Source organism: Pelobates fuscus, chromosome 3, assembly GCF_036172605.1.
Source record: "Pelobates fuscus isolate aPelFus1 chromosome 3, aPelFus1.pri, whole genome shotgun sequence".
NCBI classification, from domain to species: domain Eukaryota; kingdom Metazoa; phylum Chordata; class Amphibia; order Anura; family Pelobatidae; genus Pelobates; species Pelobates fuscus.
The window spans coordinates 426,683,899-426,698,163 of record NC_086319.1 but is presented as its reverse complement, the minus strand read 5'-3'; the positions used below and the strand labels follow the sequence as shown (position 1 = coordinate 426,698,163).

Sequence of the window (14,265 nt, the reverse complement as noted above, 5' to 3'; positions counted from 1 at the left end):
ATACAGGGGAAGCTCTCACCCCACAGGACTGGGACAAAATCTACACCCTCACTCATAAATGCTCCATCAGTTCAAAGTACCAAGAGCTAAATTACAAAATTTTAACCCGCTGGTATAGAACCCCGGACATATTACATCGCATGAACGACAGCATTCCGGACACCTGTTGGAGATGCGGCACACACAGAGGCACATTCCTCCACATATGGTGGGCGTGTCCCACGATCACCACATACTGGGAGAGGGTCAGGGAGGAAATAAACAGAATCACAGGGGCAGGGATTCGCCTAGATCCCCTAACGATGCTGTTACACCACACCCCCGCACCCATTAAGATTTATAAGAAGTCCTTAACGTTGCCACTACTTAACGCGGCTAAGGCCCTTATCCCGGCATTGTGGAAGCAGAAGGGGGCGCCTACCCTCCAGCAATGGGTGACAAAGGTGGAGGAAATCCACTCAATGGAATCTCTAACGGCAGACCTCTATGGTAGACAGGAGCAGTGTGCACTGACCTGGTATCCCTGGGAAACATATCTAGCCAACAGATCCACCAATCCTCATGGGACACCCCAGAGGGCCACAGAAAGCCACCACGTACAAAGCTAACCTTGCCAAATACCCACCTCCCCAACACCTCCCACTCCACACCCCCCTCCAGGACTGGACGACGGACGATACCCCCAATGACTGACTCGGACAGACCCGTAATAGGGACACATTTACCTGTACACACTTGATGTAAGACGTAAAATGCCACGTAGGGCACTGAGATCAGAGGACGTGAGGTCACCTGTACAGCAAAGCACCACCTGACTACCAAGACCGGTAACCAACGGGTTCACGCTTCTGATTGACAGTATAGTACAACAGGCAAACATTTCTCCAGACAAATGCTTACCCACAGTAATTGTGAACCGTATCGGCATTAGCACACCTGGCTTTTACCCATGAAATCAGACGGCCTGCCTGGGAAATGACTATAGACTAACATTAGTGCTACGTATCCGAGAAATGCTCCCAGCTAAGGCTGCTATGATATGTGCTCGATAATATTTAGGTCAAAGGATACACAGAAGATAAGGAAAAACCAACAATCTTGCAGGGTAAACAGGGAGACAATGCACGACAAAGTATGGATACGCATAGAAGGGTAAACACACACAAATGCGACTCTAAATTGCCTAAAAGACATTAGACATCCCCGATTGTAACCCGGTAGGTTCACACAGGTGACGAGACACATTCCGGCACCTCCCATCACAGCAATACATATTGTTTTACCTTCAAGAATTATTGACGCTGTTTGAATTAACATGTTTATTTTGCCAACCAAACTGACAAGCGATCTGTTTATAACCAATTGTTTACTGATAGTTGAGATGTACAATTGTAAGCAAGCTCATCGACTTTACTGTTCTGTACCCTGCTATTTACCATATATGTAAACCGTAACATGGAAAATAAAGATTGTCTAAAAAACAAACAAAAAAACAATAGTTTTTTTTAATTTGTCATAGATTGGTGGTAAAATGGACGAATGAAAAGAGTCAAAATACCCCAGGTTTAATACGTTAGGTTGTCTTCTTTTAAAACATATATATACATGTGAAGGGTTATTCAGGGATTCCTGACAGATACTGTGCTTATTGCCCTATTACTTTCCAATAAAAGCTAAGAACATGTTAACATTGGGTATTTCTAAACTCAGGACAACATTTAGAAACTATTTAGCATGGTGTTTTTTGGCGGTTGTAGATGCGTAACAGATTTTGGGGGTCAAAGTTCGAAAATGTGTGTTTTTTTAAAAACATTTTTTAGCATATTTAATTTTTTTTATAGTAAATTATATGATATGATGAAAATAATGGTATCTTCGGAAAGACCAGTTAATGGTGAGAAAAACGGTATATAATACGTGTGGGTACAGTAAATGAGTAAGAGGAAACCTACAACTAAACACAAACTCCGCAGAATTGTAAAAACAGCCCTGGTCCTTAACGGTAAGAATATTGAAAAACGGCCTGGTCACTAAGGGGTTAAGGTATACGTTTATTCTTAATTTTCTATGGAAGTGATATGATTGTCACCCAACAAGCTGGTAACTAATGGACTCAGAACTTCCAATGAAAAAAGTAATAAAACATTATCAAGCAATAAACAACATTAAATGGTTTCAGCCCTGTTTGCTTAATATAATTAAAGAGAATTGAATGTGGGAATTCTCACAGGGGCGATTTCACCTAAAGAAGGCTTTCATTTCTCAGGGCTACCATCAGAAAAGAAGTTGACTCACTTTTGTAGCAAACAAAATAGTAACGAGAGCCACAGTCCTCATCGTTCCACTTTCCGTTGCCAAGACGGACACAGGCGTTGGCTCTCAGGTTTGGTTCCCCAGAATTCCATTTGTTATAAGAAGAGACTGCTCCATTACTCCAACGCCAGGATCCACTAGAGCACAGATAATACCCGATCCAGACGTCACTATTGGAGGTTAGAAGGGCAAGTCCAATGAGTTCTAAGTCTGAAGTTGTACTGGCCAGATCTGTGTACTGAGACCGACAGTACGAGAGGGCGTCCAGCCAAGTGAGAGACTGCTTGATATGGTAGTACTGAGTATAGCCAGCTGAAACAGTAACTGTAACAATATAATACAGACAATCAATGACATACAGAGAGAATAACTCAGAGAGAGAGAGAGAGAGACAGCACAGGAATCAGAGAGAGAGCAAGAGACCGCACAGGAATCAGAGAGAGAGCAAGAGCCCGCACAGGAATCAGAGAGAGAGCAAGAGACCACACAAGAATCAGAGAGCAAGAGACGGCACAGGAATCAGAGAGAGAGCAAGAGACGGCACAGGAATCAGAGAGAGAGCAAGAGACAGCACAGGAATCAGAGAGCAAGAGACGGCACAGGAATCAGAGAGCAAGAGACGGCACAGGAATCAGAGAGAGAGCAAGAGCCCACACAGGAATCAGAGAGAGAGCAAGAGACGGTACAGGAATCGGAGAGAGAGCAAGAGCCCACACAAGAATCAGAGAGCAAGAGACGGCACAGGAATCAGAGAGAGAGCAAGAGACGGCACAGGAATCAGAGAGCAAGAGACAGCACAGGAATCAGAGAGAGAGCAAGAGCCCACACAGGAATCAGAGAGAGAGCAAGAGCCCACACAGGAATCAGAGAGAGAGCAAGAGACGGCACAGGAATCAGAGAGAGAGCAAGAGCCCACACAGGAATCAGAGAGAGAGCAAGAGACGGTACAGGAATCGGAGAGAAAGCAAGAGAGGGTACAGGAATCGGAGAGAAAGCAAGAGACCGCACAGGAAGCAGAGAGAGAGCACGAGACCACACAGGAATCAGAGAGCAAGAGACGGCACAGGAATCAGAGAGAGAGAGCAAGAGACCGCACAGGAATCAGTGAGAGAGCAAGAAACGGTACAGGAATCAGAAAGAAAGAGACAACACAGGAATCAGAGAGAGAGCAAGAGCCCACACAGGAATTAGAGAGAGAGAGCAAGAGACGGCACAGGAATCAGAGAGAGAGCAAGAGACGGCACAGGAATCAGAGAGAGAGCAAGAGACGGCACAGGAATCAGAGAGAGAGCAAGCATGGGCGTCCGCAGAGGGGGCAAGGGGGGGGCACTTGCCCCCTCTCCTCCCCCCTGGATTTTTCAGTTTGTTCTGCTATTTTTGGTGAGATTTAAAATGACTGCAATACCGGCGCCGGCCAGTAGGTGCTGTGTATGGAGAGAGACAGGGACAGGAAGCTGCATCTATCCCTGCTTCTCTCTGCTGAGTGTAACCGCAGGGGAGCAACACATGCAGCCAGAGACAGCCTACAGACCAGGGAAGGGAGGGATGGGGTGGGGGTTTAAAATAGCCTATAGCTTAGGGGAGTGAGGGATGGGGGGGGGGGGGCAGCCTATAGCTTAGGGGAGTGAGGGATGGGGGGGGGGGGCAGCCTATAGCTTAGGGGAGTGAGGGATGGAGTGTGTGGGGGGGGGGGCAGCCTATATATTAGGGGAGTGAGGGATGGGGGGGGCAGCCTATATATTAGGGGAGTGAGGGATGGGGGGGGGGCAGCCTATATATTAGGGGAGTGAGGGATGGGGGGGTCAGCCTATATATTAGGGGAGTGAGGGATGGGGGGCAGCCTATATATTAGGGGAGTGAGGGATGGGGGGGCAGCCTATAGCTTAGGGGAGTGAGGGATGGGGGGGCAGCCTATATATTAGGGGAGTGAGGGATGGGGGGGCAGCCTATATATTAGGGGAGTGAGGGATGGGGGGGCAGCCTATATATTAGGGGAGTGAGGGATGGGGGGGCAGCCTATATATTAGGGGAGTGAGGGATGGGGGGGCAGCCTATATATTAGGGGAATGAGGGATGGGGGGCAGCCTATATATTAGGGGAGTGAGGGATGGGGGGGGCAGCCTATATATTAGGGGAGTGAGGGATGGGGGGGGGCAGCCTATATATTAGGGGAGTGAGGGATGGGGGGGGGGCAGCCTATATATTAGGGGAGTGAGGGATGGGGGGGGCAGCCTATATATTAGGGGAGTGAGGGATGGGGGGCAGCCTATATATTAGGGGAGTGAGGGATGGGGGGGCAGCCTATATATTAGGGGAGTGAGGGATGGGGGGGCAGCCTATATATTAGGGGAGTGAGGGATGGGGGGGGCAGCCTATATATTAGGGGAGTGAGGGATGGGGGGGGCAGCCTATATATTAGGGGAGTGAGGGATGGGGGGGCAGCCTATATATTAGGGGAGTGAGGGATGGGGGGGGCAGCCTATATATTAGGGGAGTGAGGGATGGGGGGGCAGCCTATAGATTAGGGGAGTGAGGGATGGGGGGGCAGCCTATAGATTAGGGGAGTGAGGGATGGGGGGGCAGCCTATAGATTAGGGGAGTGAGGGATGGGGGGCAGCCTATATATTAGGGGAGTGAGGGATGGGGGGGCAGCCTATAGATTAGGGGAGTGAGGGATGGGGGGGCAGCCTATATATTAGGGGAGTGAGGGATGGGGGGGGGCAGCCTATATATTAGGGGAGTGAGGGATGGGGGGGGGCAGCCTATAGATTAGGGGAGTGAGGGATGGGGGGGGGCAGCCTATAGATTAGGGGAGTGAGGGATGGGGGGGCAGCCTATATATTAGGGGAGTGAGGGATGGGGGGGCAGCCTATATATTAGGGGAGTGAGGGATGGGGGGGGGGCAGCCTATAGATTAGGGGAGTGAGGGATGGGGGGGGGCAGCCTATAGATTAGGGGAGTGAGGGATGGGGGGGGCAGCCTATATATTAGGGGAGTGAGGGATGGGGGGGGGCAGCCTATAGATTAGGGGAGTGAGGGATGGGGGGGCAGCCTATAGCTTAGGGGAGTGAGGGATGGGGGGCAGCCTATATATTAGGGGAGTGAGGGATGGGGGGGCAGCCTATATATTAGGGGAGTGAGGGATGGGGGGGCAGCCTATATATTAGGGGAGTGAGGGATGGGGGGGGGGCAGCCTATATATTAGGGGAGTGAGGGATGGGGGGCAGCCTATATATTAGGGGAGTGAGGGATGGGGGGGCAGCCTATATATTAGGGGAGTGAGGGATGGGGGGGGGGCAGCCTATATATTAGGGGAGTGAGGGATGGGGGGGCAGCCTATATATTAGGGGAGTGAGTAATGGGTGGGGCAGCCTATATATTAGGGGAGTGAGGGATGGGTGGGGCAGCCTATATATTAGGGGAGTGAGGGATGGGTGGGGCAGCCTATATATTAGGGGAGTGAGGGATGGGGGGGCAGCCTATAGATTAGGGGAGTGAGGGATGGGGGGGGCAGCCTATATATTAGGGGAGTGAGGGATGGGGGGGCAGCCTATAGATTAGGGGAGTGAGGGATGGGGGGGCAGCCTATATATTAGGGGAGTGAGGGATGGGGGGGCAGCCTATATATTAGGGGAGTGAGGGATGGGGGGCAGCCTATAGATTAGGGGAGTGAGGGATGGGGGGGCAGCCTATATATTAGGGGAGTGAGGGATGGGGGGGGCAGCCTATATATCAGGGGAGTGAGGGATGGGGGGGCAGCCTATAGATTAGGGGAGTGAGGGATGGGGGGGGCAGCCTATATATTAGGGGAGTGAGGGATGGGGGGGCAGCCTATATATTAGGGGAGTGAGGGATGGGGGGGCAGCCTATATATTAGGGGAGTGAGGGATGGGGGGCATCAGCCTATATATTAGGGGAGTGAGGGATGGGGGGGGGGGCAGCCTATATATTAGGGGAGTGAGGGATGGGGGGGCAGCCTATATATTAGGGGAGTGAGGGATGGGGGGGCAGCCTATATATTAGGGGAGTGAGGGAAGGGGGTGGCAGCCTATATATTAGGGGAGTGAGGGATGGGGGGGCAGCCTATAGATTAGGGGAGTGAGACGGCACAGGAATCAGAGAGAGAGCAAGAGCCCGCACAGGAATCAGAGAGAGAGCAAGAGACGGTACAGGAATCGGCACAGGAATCAGAGAGAGAGCAAGAGACGGTACAGGAATCGGCACAGGAATCAGAGAGAGAGCAAGAGACGGCACAGGAATCAGAGAGAGAGCAAGAGACGGTACAGGAATCGGCACAGGAATCAGAGAGAGAGCAAAAGACCACACAGGAATCAGAGAGAACAGAAGAGACGGCACAGGAATCTGAGACAGACAGCAAGAGACCGCACAGGAATCAGAGAGCAAGAGACCGCACAGGAATCAGAGAGCAAGAGACAACACAGGAATCAGAGAGCAAGAGACGGCACAGGAATCAAAGAGAGAGCAAGAGACAGCGCAAGAATCAGAGAGAGAGCAAGAGACAGGGCAAGAATCAGAGAGAGAGCAAGAGAAAGGGCAGGAATCAGAGAGCAAGAGACAGCACAGGAATCAGAGAGAGCGCAAGAGACAGCACCGGAATCAGAGAGCAAGAGACGGCACCGGAATCAGAGAGCAAGAGACCGCACATGAATCAGAGAGAGAACAAAGAGAGAGCAAGAGACAGGTGAAAAGAGAGAGAGAGTGCAAGAGACAGTCCAGGAATCGAAGAGAAAGGAAGGGACAGCACAAGAATCACAGAGTGCAAAAGATAGGGAAGGTATGAGAGAGAGAGCAAGAGACAGCACAGGAATCAGAGAGAAAAAAAAGAGAGAGCAAGAAAAAGCACACAAATCACAGAGAGAGCAAGAGACAGCACTGGAATCAGAGAGAGAGAAAAAGACAGTAGAGGATTAAAAGAGAGAACAAGAAAAAGCACACAAATCACAGAGAGCAAGAGACAGGCAGGAATCAGTGAGAGAGCAAGAGACAGCACTGGAATCACAGAGAAAGCAAGAGACGGCACTGGAATCAGAGAGGAAGAGACAGGCAGGAATCAGAGAGAGAGCAAGAGAGTGCAGGTATCAGAGAGAGAGCACAAGAAAAAGCACACAAATCACAGAGAGAGCAAGAGACAGCACTGGAATCAAAGAGCAAGAGACCACACATGAATCAGAGAGAGAACAAGAGAAGGTACAGGAATAAGAGAGGAAGAGACAGGCAGGAATCAGAGAGAGAGCAAGAGACATCACATGAATCAGAGAGAGAGCAATAGGCAGCACAGGCATAAAAGAGAGAGCAAGAAAGAGCACAGGAATCAAAGAGAGAACAAGAGACAGGCCAGAAATCAAAGAGAGAGCTAAAAATAGTACAGGAATCACAGAACGTGCAAGAGACCAGTGAAAAAACAGAGACAGCACAGGAATCAGAGAGAGTGCAAGACAGACCAGGAGTTGAAGAGACAGCAAGGGACAGCACAAGAACCACAGAAAAAACAGGGCAGGAATCAGAGAGAGAGAGCAAGGGACAGGGCAGGAATCAGAGAGAGAGAGCAAGGGACAAAGCAGGAATCAGAGAGAGAGCAAGGGACAGGGCAGGAATCAGAGAGAGAGAGCAAGGGACAGGGCAGGAATCAGAGAGAGAGCAAGGGACAGGGCAGGAATCAGAGAGAGAGAGAGCAAGGGACAGGGCAGGAATCAGAGAGAGAGAGAGAGCAAGGGACAGGGCAGGAATCAGAGAGAGAGAGCAAGGGACAGGGCAGGAATCAGAGAGAGAGAGAGCAAGGGACAGGGCAGGAATCAGAGAGAGAGAGAGCAAGGGACAGGGCAGGAATCAGAGAGAGAGAGAGCAAGGGACAGGGCAGGAATCAGAGAGAGAGAGAGAGCAAGGGACAGGGCAGGAATCAGAGAGAGAGAGAGAGCAAGAGACAGGGCAGGAATCAGAGAGAGAGAGCAAGGGACAGGGCAGGAATCAGAGAGAGAGAGAGCAAGGGACAGGGCAGGAATCAGAGAGAGAGAGCAAGGGACAGGGCAGGAATCAGAGAGAGAGAGAGAGAGCAAGGGACAGGGCAGGAATCAGAGAGAGAGAGAGAGCAAGGGACAGGGCAGGAATCAGAGAGAGAGAGCAAGGGACAGGCCAGGAATCAGAGAGAGAGAGCAAGGGACAGGGCAGGAATCAGAGAGAGAGAGAGCAAGGGACAGGGCAGGAATCAGAGAGAGAGAGAGCAAGGGACAGGGCAGGAATCAGAGAGAGAGAGAGAGAGCAAGGGACAGGGCAGGAATCAGAGAGAGAGCAAGGGACAGGGCAGGAATCAGAGAGAGAGAGAGCAAGGGACAGGGCAGGAATCAGAGAGTGAGAGAGCAAGGGACAGGGCAGGAATCAGAGAGAGAGAGAGCAAGGGACAGGGCAGGAATCAGATAGAGAGAGAGAGCAAGGGACAGGGCAGGAATCAGAGAGTGAGAGAGCAAGGGACAGGGCAGGAATCAGAGAGAGAGAGCAAGGGACAGGGCAGGAATCAGAGAGAGAGAGAGAGAGAGAGCAAGGGACAGGGCAGGAATCAGAGAGAGAGAGCAAGGGACATGGCAGGAATCAGAGAGAGAGAGAGCAAGGGACAGGGCAGGAATCAGAGAGAGAGAGAGAGCAAGGGACAGGGCAGGAATCAGAGAGAGAGAGAGAGCAAGGGACAGGGCAGGAATCAGAGAGAGAGAGCAAGGGACAGGGCAGGAATCAGAGAGAGAGAGAGCGCAAGGGACAGGGCAGGAATCAGAGAGAGAGCAAGGGACAGGGCAGGAATCAGAGAGTGAGAGAGCAAGGGACAGGGCAGGAATCAGAGAGAGAGAGAGCAAGGGACAGGGCAGGAATCAGAGAGAGAGAGAGCAAGGGACAGGGCAAGAATCAGAGAGAGAGAGAGCAAGGGACAGGGCAGGAATCAGAGAGAGAGAGCAAGAGACAGGGCAGGAATCTGAGAGAGAGAGAGGGAGCAAGGGAATGGGCAGGAATCAGAGAGAGAGAGAGAGAGCAAGGGACAGGGCAGGAATCAGAGAGAGAGAGAGAGAGAGCAAGGGACAGGGCAGGAATCAGAGAGAGAGAGAGCAAGGGACAGGGCAGGAATCAGAGAGTGAGAGAGAGAGCAAGGGACAGGGCAGGAATCAGAGAGAGAGAGAGAGAGCAAGGGACAGGGCAGGAATCAGAGAGAGAGAGAGCAAGGGACAGGGCAGGAATCAGAGAGAGAGAGAGCAAGGGACAGGGCAGGAATCAGAGAGAGAGAGAGAGAGCAAGGGACAGGGCAGGAATCAGAGAGAGAGAGAGCAAGGGACAGGGCAGGAATCAGAGAGAGAGAGCAAGGGACAGGGCAGGAATCAGAGAGAGAGAGCAAGGGACGGGGCAGGAATCAGAGAGAGAGAGAGAGCAAGGGACAGGGCAAGAATCAGAGAGAGAGAGAGCAAGGGACAGGGCAGGAATCAGAGAGAGAGAGCAAGAGACAGGGCAGGAATCTGAGAGAGAGAGGGAGCAAGGGACAGGGCAGGAATCAGAGAGAGAGAGAGAGCAAGGGACAGGGCAGGAATCAGAGAGAGAGAGAGGGAGCAAGGGACAGGGCAAGAATCAGAGAGAGAGAGAGCAAGGGACAGGGCAGGAATCAGAGAGAGAGAGAGCAAGGGACAGGGCAGGAATCAGAGAGAGAGCAAGGGACAGGGCAGGAATCAGAGAGAGAGAGAGAGCAAGGGACAGGGCAGGAATCAGAGAGAGAGAGTAAAGGACAGGGCAGGAATCAGAGAGAGAGAGAGCGCAAGGGACAGGGCAGGAATCAGAGAGAGAGAGAGCAAGGGACAGGGCAGGAATCAGAGAGAGAGAGAGAGAGAGCAAGGGACAGGGCAGGAATCAGAGAGAGAGAGCAAGGGACAGGGCAGGAATCAGAGAGAGAGAGCAAGGGACAGGGCAGGAATCAGAGAGAGAGAGCAAGAGACAGGGCAGGAATCAGAGAGAGAGCAAGGGACAGGGCAGGAATCAGAGAGAGAGAGAGCAAGGGACAGGGCAGGAATCAGAGAGAGAGAGAGCAAGAGACAGGGCAGGAATCAGAGAGAGAGCAGGAGATGGGGCAGGATTCAGAGAGAGCGCAGGTGGTGGGGCAGGATTCAGAGAGAGCGCAGGAGATGGGGCAGGATTCAGAGAGAGAGCAGGAGATGGGGCAGGATTCAGAGAGAGCGCAGGAGATGGGGCAGGATTCAGAGAGAGAGCAGGAGATGGGGAAGGATTCAGAGAGAGCACAGGAGATGGGGCGGGATTCAGAGAGAGCGCAGGAGATGGGGCGGGATTCAGAGAGAGCGCAGGGGATGGGGCAGGATTCAGAGAGAGCGCAGGAGATGGGTGGGATTCAGAGAGAGCGCAGGTGGTGGGGCAGGATTCAGAGAGAGCGCAGGAGATGGGGCGGGATTCAGAGAGAGCGCGGGAGATGGGGCAGGATTCAGAGAGAGCGCAGGAGATGGGGCGGGATTCAGAGAGAGCGCAGGAGATGGGGTGGGATTCAGAGAGAGAGCAGGAGATGGGGCGGGATTCAGAGAGAGCGCAGGAGATGGGGCGGGATTCAGAGAGAGCGCAGGAGATGGGGCAGGATTCAGAGAGAGAGCGCAGGAGATGGGGCAGGATTCAGAGAGAGAGCGCAGGAGATGGGGCAGGATTCAGAAAGAGAGAGCAGGAGATGGGGCGGGATTCACAGAGAGAGCAGGAGATGGGGCAGGATTCAGAGAGAGCGCAGGAGATGGGGCAGGATTCAGAGAGAGAGCAGGAGATGGGGCAGGATTCAGAGAGAGAGAGCAGGAGATGGGGCAGGATTTAGAGAGAGAGCAGGAGATGGGGCAAGATTCAGAGAGAGAGCAGGAGATGGGGCAGGATTCAGAGAGAGAGCAGGAGATGGGGCAGGATTCAGAGAGAGCGCAGGAGATGGGGCAGGATTCAGAGAGAGCGCAGGAGATGGGGCGGGATTCAGAGAGAGCGTAGGAGATGGGGCAGGATTCAGAGAGAGCGCAGGAGATGGGGCGGGATTCAGAGAGAGCGCAGGAGATGGGGCAGGATTCAGAGAGAGCGCAGGAGATGGAGCGGGATTCAGAGAGAGCGCAGGAGATGGGGCAGGATTCAGAGAGAGCGCAGGAGATGGGGCGGGATTCAGAGAGAGCGCAGGAGATGGGGCGGGATTCAGAGAGAGCGCAGGAGATGGGGCGGGATTCAGAGAGAGCGCAGGAGATGGGGCGGGATTCAGAGAGAGCGCAGGAGATGGGGCAGGATTCAGAGAGAGCGCAGGAGATGGGTGGGATTCAGAGAGAGCGCAGGTGGTGGGGCAGGATTCAGAGAGAGCGCAGGAGATGGGGCGGGATTCAGAGAGAGCGCGGGAGATGAGGCAGGAGTCAGAGAGAGCGCAGGAGATGGGGCGGGATTCAGAGAGAGCGCAGGAGATGGGGTGGGATTCAGAGAGAGAGCAGGAGATGGGGCGGGATTCAGAGAGAGCGCAGGAGATGGGGCGGGATTCAGAGAGAGCGCAGGAGATGGGGCAGGATTCAGAGAGAGAGCGCAGGAGATGGGGCAGGATTCAGAGAGAGAGCAGGAGATGGGGCGGGATTCAGAGAGAGAGCAGGAGATGGGGCAGGATTCAGAGAGAGAGCAGGAGATGGGGCAGGATTCAGAGAGAGAGCAGGAGATGGGGCAGGATTCAGAGAGAGAGAGCAGGAGATGGGGCAGGATTTAGAGAGAGAGCAGGAGATGGGGCAAGATTCAGAGAGAGCGCAGGAGATGGGGCAGGATTCAGAGAGAGCGCAGGAGATGGGGAAGGATTCAGAGAGAGAGAGCAGGAGATGGGGCAGGATTCAGAGAGAGCGCAGGAGATGGGGCAGGATTCAGAGAGAGCGCAGGAGATGGGGCAGGATTCAGAGAGAGCGCAGGAGATGGGGAAGGATTCAGAGAGAGAGCAGGAGATGGGGCAGGATTCAGAGAGAGCGCAGGAGATGGGGCAGGATTCAGAGAGAGCGCAGGAGATGGGGCAGGATTCAGAGAGAGCGCAGGAGATGGGGCAGGATTCAGAGAGAGCTGGAGATGGGGCAGGATTCAGTGACAGGTGGAGTGCAGTAATGAGCATAGGTGAGATGTAGGAATAATAGTGAGAGTGCAGGAGACATAGGACTGAGATAGGAGGTTATTAGACAGTTAGTGAGAGACTATAATAAACAGACTTACAGAAAGAGACGATGCAGAGTCCTTTTAACAGAGACATCTCCCAATGTGACAGACAGTGATGTAGTAATGACAGTGATAAATATGGAGAGAGCTCTGGGAGAACATCTAATGCGAGATTTGAATAGCAAATTGCTCTGCTACCGTGTAACCAAATCCAGCCCGTGTTTGGGTAAACGTGTTTGGACTATCATGTCACCATGACAACAGCTTCCAAAAGGCTGGGATTGGCTTGCGTACGTTACCTCCAAATCATACTGTGTGAGCGACCCCCAAATCATACTGTGTGTGCGACCTCCAAATCATACTGTGTGTGCGACCCCCAAATCATACCGTGTGTGCGACCTCCAAATCATACTGTGTGTGTGTGCGACCCCCAAATCATACTGTGTGTGCGACCTCCAAATCATACTGTGTGTGTTACCTCCAAATCATACTGTGTGTGCGACCTCCAAATCATACTGTGTGTGCGACCTCCAAATCATACTGTGTGTGCGACCTCCAAATCATACTGTGTGACCGACCTCCAAATCATACTGTGTGCGACCTCCAAATCATACTGTGTGTGCGACCTCCAAATCATACTGTGTGTGCGGCCTCCAAATCATACTGTGTGTGTTACCTCCAAATCATACTGTGTGTGCGACCTCCAAATCATACTGTGTGTGCGACCTCCAAATCATACTGTGTGACCGACCTCCAAATCATACTGTGTGTGCGACCTCCAAATCATACTGTGTGTGTTACCTCCAAATCATACTGTGTGTGTTACCTCCAAATCATACTGTGTGTGCGACCTCCAAATCATACTGTGTGTGCGACCCCCAAATCATACTGTGTGTGCGACCCCCAAATCATACTGTGTGACCGACCTCCAAATCATACTGTGTGACCGACCTCCAAATCATACTGTGTGTGCGACCTCCAAATCATACTGTGTGTGCGACCCCCAAATCATACTGTGTGTGCGACCCCCAAATCATACTGTGTGACCGACCTCCAAATCATACTGTGTGACCGACCTCCAAATCATACTGTGTGACCGACCTCCAAATCATACTGTGTGTGCGACCTCCAAATCATACTGTGTGTGTTACCTCCAAATCATACTGTGTGTGTGCGACCTCCAAATCATACTGTGAGAGCGACCTCCAAATCATACTGTGTGTGCGACCTCCAAATCATACTGTGTGTGTGCGACCTCCAAATCATACTGTGTGTGCGACCTCCAAATCATACTGTGTGAGCGACCCCCAAATCATACTGTGTGTGCGACCTCCAAATCATACTGTGTGTGCGACCTCCAAATCATACTGTGTGTGTTACCTCCAAATCATACTGTGTGTGCGACCTCCAAATCATACTGTGTGTGCGACCTCCAAATCATACTGTGTGTGCGACCTCCAAATCATACTGTGTGTGCGACCTCCAAATCATACTGTGTGTGTTACCTCCAAATCATACTGTGTGTGCGACCTCCAAATCATACTGTGTGTGCGACCTCCAAATCATACTGTGTGTGTTACCTCCAAATCATACTGTGTGACCGACCTCCAAATCATACTGTGTGTGCGACCTCCAAATCATACTGTGTGACCGACCTCCAAATCATACTGTGTGAGCGACCCCCAAAACATACTGTGTGTGCGACCTCCAAATCATACTGTGTGTGCGACCTCCAAATCATACTGTGTGACCGACCTCCAAATCATACTGTGT

The 14,265-nt window shown here is 52.1% G+C and overlaps 1 protein-coding gene across 1 annotated transcript in view; it reads right to left on the bottom strand.

The window, feature by feature from the left end:
- The window catches only part of LOC134602096 (phosphatidylinositol 3-kinase 2-like), a 59,794-nt gene extending 47,208 nt beyond the window's left edge, over window positions 1-12,586 (bottom strand). Inside the window, exons 1-2 of the mRNA XM_063446597.1 lie at window positions 12,550-12,586; window positions 2,296-2,637 (exon numbers count right to left, since the gene is read on the bottom strand). Of these exons, the coding sequence (XP_063302667.1) occupies window positions 2,296-2,637; window positions 12,550-12,586 (379 nt within the window). The remainder of the gene's footprint in view (window positions 1-2,295; window positions 2,638-12,549) is intronic.
- Window positions 12,587-14,265: the final 1,679 nt, after the last annotated feature.